The sequence below is a fragment of the Oncorhynchus mykiss genome, chromosome 28, assembly GCF_057628025.1.
Source record: "Oncorhynchus mykiss isolate SJ-2025 chromosome 28, ASM5762802v1, whole genome shotgun sequence".
In the NCBI taxonomy this organism is placed as follows: Eukaryota; Metazoa; Chordata; class Actinopteri; order Salmoniformes; family Salmonidae; genus Oncorhynchus; species Oncorhynchus mykiss.
Window position 1 is genome coordinate 32770909 of NC_143049.1, and position 6349 is coordinate 32777257.

The 6349-nt window shown below is 41.9% G+C and overlaps 1 protein-coding gene across 1 annotated transcript; it reads left to right on the forward strand.

Annotated features, from left to right (window-relative positions):
• Window positions 1-238: 238 nt before the first annotated feature.
• Window positions 239-1931, forward strand: LOC110508974 (transcription factor HES-1-B-like). Its single transcript, XM_021589910.3, has 4 exons — window positions 239-569; window positions 685-780; window positions 923-1010; window positions 1184-1931. The coding sequence occupies exons 1-4, from the start codon at window positions 462-464 to the stop codon at window positions 1678-1680; spliced, it is 789 nt and encodes a 262-aa protein (XP_021445585.3). The 5' UTR covers window positions 239-461; the 3' UTR covers window positions 1681-1931.
• Window positions 1932-6349: the final 4418 nt, after the last annotated feature.

Below are 6349 nucleotides of genomic sequence, written 5' to 3' on the forward strand. Positions count from 1 at the left end.
ATTTAATCAATACGTTTCATCAAATACCTATCTGTATTGTGTGCTGTGGACCACCTTCTCACACACAAGACACCAGATAGCCAATGGAAGGCCTCCTTGCACGAGCCAACCGACTCCCTGGCAACGTGTCCCGCGCGCTCATTGGTAGAAGGTTGGAGAATTCAACTTTGGGACGATTCACACGAGCCATTCGCGTGCAGCTTCCTCTATAAATATGACCGTAGGTGAAAGTGACAGTGTTGACTTGTTATCAACACCGTACTGGTAGGTCGTTAACTGCAGGATGTAGCCTCAGCAATAGCTACGTTGTAATAAACACCTGTAACGAACAGCGTTGGTCAGAAAAAAAGTACATGACCGGTGTTTGAATATTTCTCAATAGGCTGGACTTTATTAAACAATTGTGGGACAAATGATTTGCTGAAGTTGACTGTACGATTGTGGGATATTAAAAATTGAAGATGCCGGCTGAAATTTTGGAGAAAACTTCCCCATCTTCTGTTGCAGCCACCCTGTCGAGCGTAAATGGAAATCCGGATAAACCAAGGACTGCCTCGGGGGACAGAAAGGTAGGCCTACAGAAAAGCACGGAAATAAAAACGATTCCTTTTTTATATGTCAATTGTTGTTAATAAGTTACGTTACATGTCTAATAATCATGGCATTTGTTTGTTTTATTTAAAGTCTTCTAAACCAATTATGGAGAAGAGAAGACGCGCGCGAATCAACGAAAGCCTTGGACAGCTCAAGACCCTCATACTGGACGCTCTAAAGAAAGATGTACGTTTAAAAAAAAGCTTTTATAATCATAGAAATGTATGTCTACGACATATGCTTCTAGAATTATGTTAATTTGATGTATTGGAACGAAGCTCAAATAGATTATTAATCATGTGTACTATTCTTATTGATGTGTATTTAGAACTCCAGGCATTCGAAGCTGGAGAAGGCGGACATCCTTGAGATGACTGTGAAGCACCTAAGGAATATGCAGCGTCTTCAAATGACTGGTAGGTTTCATTCTAGACGTGCATGTTTGAATTGTATCTGTGGCTGTTCCCAAGGTACTATATGCATAAGTCCATCAAACCTATTGATAGACCTACTGAGTATTATATAATTACATTTAAAGGATTTTCTGAACAATATATCCTCAAATACATCATATTATTTCACTTTACAGGTGCTATAAGCACGGATTCAGTCCTTGGCAAGTACAGAGCGGGATTCAGCGAGTGCATGAGTGAAGTCACCCGTTTTCTGTCCACACGTGAAGGGATGAACATGGAGGTCATGTCCCAACTTCTCAGCCACTTAGCCGGTTGTGTGTCACAGATCAACACCGTAAACTACTCAACTCATCGCCAGAGCCTCACCTACCCTGCGCATCCAACGCTTGGCCAAGCCATTGTGCAAATCCCAAGTGCGTCGCCTCAGTTGAATGTAATCATGCCTTGCAAAAGTGGCTCGCCAATCAACTTCACGTCCGAAGTGGCTAAATTCTACAGCGGACTTCAGATTGTTTCAGCGACAGATGGACAATTCGCCTTTCTGATTCCAAGCGCGGCCCTTGCGCAAATGAGCGTGCCAAACGCCCTACATGGCAATCCAACAGTTGCGGTGGCGGTGTCACCTGTTGCACCTCCCATCACTGCAGACTCCGTGTGGAGACCATGGTAGGGTCATTAGACTGAAGGACTTGTATGCACCATAACACATTTTTTTCTGATATATGAGTTTTTGTATATTTTTGTATAGGCTGTTCAAAGCAATAGTCAAGAGTGATGCTTACTCACATGTTGTTGTTCTTTGATGGAGAATACACTTTTCCATAAGATATATTTTCAGTGATGTCATGATCATGTTTTATTCAAATTATTATTCAAATGCCCTCAAATGCCTTCCTTCAGGAAATCAATAAATTCTTCAAATGAAATTGCAATGTTTAACACCTGAAAATTGTGACTTCTTAACTACATTTAAAATAATTGTCTATCCTTGACCTAATGATACCCACATGAACATCTACTACAGTTTACTATAGAATACTACAGTACTTAGAATTATATTGTAAACTGCAGTATATTGTAGAGTACTATACTACACAGTAATATATCTTGATCATGTGTTGTGCTTACTATAGAATATATATACACTACTGTTCAAAGAAGAATAACTATCTCAGACTGGCCAATAAAAATAAAAGATTAAGATGGGCAAAAGAACACAGACACTGGACAGAGGAACTCTGCCTAGAAGGCCAGCATCCTGGAGTCACCTCTTCACTGTTGATGTTGAAACTGGTGTTTTGCGGGTACTATTTAATGAAGCTGCCAGTTGAGGACTTGTGAGGCATCTGTTTCTCAAACTAGACCCTCTAATGTACTTGTCCTCTTGCTCAGTTGTGCACCGGGGCCTCCCACTCCTCTTTCTATTCTGGTTAGACCAGTTTGCGCTGTTCTGTGAAGGGAGTAGTACACAGTGTTGTACGGGATCTTTATTTTCTTGGCAATTTCTAGCATGGAATAGCAAAAGGGTTTTCTAATGATCAATTAGCCTTTTAAAATGATACATTTGGATTAGCTAACACAACGTGCCATTGGAACACAGGAGTGATGGTTGCCGATCATGGGCCTCTGTACGCCTATGTAGATATTCCATTAAAAAATCTCCAGTTTCCAGCTATAATAGTCATTTACAACATTAACAATGCCTACACTGTATTTCTGGTCAATTTGACATTATTGTTATGGACAAAAATGTATTTTTCTTTCAAAAACAAGACATTTCTAAGTGACCCCAAACTTTTGAACAGTAGTGTATATATAGTATACTGAGAATACTAAAGTAAATACAACAATATACTCCAGACCGCAACACCACTACAGTAAATACTACAGTAATATCTGCAAAAACACTACAGTCCATAAAAACACTACAGTCATTTCTATAATATATACTACAGTATTTCATTTGCATATACCCTGCCCATTCCCCTCCCAAATATCCCAATTTGTTCAGCTCATAAGTGAGAAACCTACATGACAGGTATAGATCACATATTGTGTTCCCTATAGGTTACAGAAAAGAGCAGAAGCTCTGAACCATCCATTCCTACCTACCTAGCTGCCTGCCTGCCTGCCTACCTACCTACCTACCTACCTACCTACCTACCTACCTAGCTGCCTACCTACCTACCTGCCTACCTACCTACCTACCTGCCTACCTACCTACCTACCTACCTACCTACCTACCTACCTACCTACCTACCTACCTACCTGCCTACCTACCTACCTACCTACCTGCCTACCTACCTACCTAACTACCTACCTACCTACTTACAGGTTATGGAAAATGTGCTATTTGAGTATTTTGTTGAGGACAAAGCCCCCACTGCTATGTCAAAGATAATTTTAAAACATTGACTATAGTAAATACAACAGTAATGTCTGCAAAAAAACAACAGTAAATACTACAGTATACTATAGTGATGTCCGCAACACTACAGTAAATACTACAGTATACTATAGTCATGTCCGCAACACTACAGTAAATACTACAGTATACTATAGTCATGTCCGCAACACTACAGTAAATACTACAGTATACTATAGTCATGTCCGCAACACTACAGTAAATACTACAGTATACTATAGTCATGTCCGCAACACTACAGTAAATACTACAGTATACTATAGTCATGTCCGCAACACTACAGTAAATACTACAGTATACTATAGTCACGTCTGCAACACTACAGTAAATACTACAGTATACTATAGTCATGTCCGCAACACTACAGTAAATACCACAGTATACTATAGTCATGTCTGCAACACTACAGTAAATGCTACAGTATACTATAGTAATGTCTGCAAAGTATTCACTGTAGTGTTTTGGGGGGATTTTAGTCTGCAAAAACACTATAGTGAATACCACAGTAAAGTCCACAAAAAACAACACAATCAATACAATAGTATTTAACCATAGTATAGTAGTATTTTGTCATGTGGGTGTACTGTGATTGAATACCCTATTAAGGCTGATCTAACCACAGAAATAAATGAAACACAGAATTATCGGATCTTGGACTATGGCACCGAACACAGAACGGCTCTTTCTGCCGAGCGAACTCAAATACTTCCAAATGTTGACATCTTCCTTCTCATCCAACCTCACCTCTGAGCTAACATTGATCGGTGAAGGGGCATGCAGGAGTTCTATGAATTAAGATTCAAGCCGGCACTGTCGACGTACACCAACCCATGGTCATGTTCTAGTGCTCTGACTAGTGTTATCTTCCCATCTCATCCCTGTTAGCCTCATCTGTCTTCTACTTCTTTTTTTCTCTCCCCCGGCTGGAAATAAATAACTCCTAGATGAGGTGAGGAACCTGAGAGGTCGTGAGAATGACTCTCAGCCCAGCAGGCAACAGCCAGGATAGGGGTGGGGGAGGTGGAGAGTCTGTCGGACATGAGCAGGGCTGGCTGCCACAGAGGAAGTCTTGACATACAGACAGGAGCTGAACATGGGGAGGGAAGGTTCCAGAGGAAGGGAGGGTGGAGAGAGAGGTTCTGGAGGGAGGGTAGGGAGAGAGTTGGGAGGGCCAGACAAAATGTTCCTAGCTTGTTACCAATAGCCAATGACTATATACATGTGACCACGCAATGACTTTATGGTGACCCCCTCCATGCATGCTGTTGCTCCGGGTAGAGGTTACCAGAGGGGACAGATCTAGTGGTAAGAAATGATGCAGAAACAAGGTAACTTGCGTTTTGCTCCCCAAGGTGTGGCAATGCTCCGCTTGTGAGTCAAGCTTGTCATTAAGATTAAAGGGATACACCCAAAAATCACAATGCATTTTGAATGTAACTGGATGGAGGCAATTCAGACTAATAGCTAAATTATTCAAAGTGACCTGAATCCCTATTTGATTTACACACAGGAAGTGCATGTTTGCACATGGGATGTTGGCGGCTTATCTTAGCGACAGGCGGGTAATAGCGCTGCTGTCTATTTAACGGTCTGGCACCCAGCTAATGGAGTGACAAGCACAGTGTGTGACCAGTGTGTGTCCAGGGTTGAATACTCCCACAGAGGGCCATAAGGAGAGCTTGACCAGGGGTCACAGGTGCCTGTCACTCTGCCTCACAGGACTGGACTAGTCTAGAACCAGATCTGTTAGTGTTGCCTTGCAACTCTGTTTGGCATGACAATGACCATATGAGTTGGCAAGAAAAGCACAAACAGATCTGGGACCAGGCTTGGACTGGACAGCTCCAATACAACATGCAGTCTGAAATATTCTAGTCCCTCTGTCACTATAGGACACCATTTTGACAACATGAAGAAGGTAGAGCTGGTGGAAAATGACAGAGCAATAATCTGAGTGTTTGTGATTGAATTGATCTATAAAAAAAACATTAAAAATCTGCAATTTACCTCCATGGTCTTATTGTAAGAGTGCAGACATTAGTCTGCATTACAAACTTGTCTGAAAATAATTTGAAGTGATACAGGGCAATTGGGCATTTTTGTCACACTTTTAAGATATCACCCCTAGAAAATGGCTGAACACCTTTGGGTTAAATAGATTTGCTTTTTTCAACCCAGTAACATAATTATGTTCCATCATAAAATGTATTTTCATTATCAAATAACTTTCTAACTCAACATATTTTCAACTTGGAAACACAGCAAAATCCCTCTCTCTTCCCAAACAATGTCAGTCAAACCCACTCCTGCTCATAATGCAGTTAATTAAGTTTACAGTACATCTCTGTTTGACCAAAACGTACCATCCTGGCAATGTGTAAGAGCCCTAAAAGCCAAATAGAGCCTCCCTGATCAGAACTGGCCTTTGAGAAAGGGCCCCACAACACAAAAACAAAGGCAGGCCCCTCAATGGCTCAATGGCTCCTCTCTGTGTGGCCCTCTCACTCTTCATAAAGGACCCTGCTCTTGTTTATCCAGGAAGAGGTTTAATGGTCCACAGGGGGGAGGACCATGCTGTCACTTTCACCAAGCTGGGACTAGAGGCTCATTGTTGAATAGGTCCCAAGACTCCTCTAAGGCCAGGCTACTCTCTTCAGAGACAAGAGGGCTACTACTGAATCTCTGCTCAGGTTTGAGTTTCTTCTAGCCAATCGCCAGCTCCTCTCTCAACTCCTTCCTGTGGACCACCTGAAGTATAATGGATGCATTTGGACTGGTGTTGGGTGGAGGCCGGCCCGAGATTTAACAACAGCTGAGGGTCACTCTACTCAGAGAAATATCAACACTGTTTACCAGTGCTAGCTAAGACATGGGCCCAACCAGTCTCATTCTTCTCCTTTCCCCTCCTTCCTGC

Excerpts from the sequence above, each read along its gene's own strand:
- LOC110508974 (XM_021589910.3), top strand. The coding sequence starts at position 462 with ATGCCGGCTGAAATTTTGGAGAAAACTTCCCCATCTTCTGTTGCAGCC. Across the intron at positions 570-684 it reads CTGCCTCGGGGGACAGAAAG|TCTTCTAAACCAATTATGGA; the intron begins GTAGGCCTACAG and ends TTTTATTTAAAG. Across the intron at positions 1,011-1,183 it reads GCAGCGTCTTCAAATGACTG|GTGCTATAAGCACGGATTCA; the intron begins GTAGGTTTCATT and ends TTCACTTTACAG.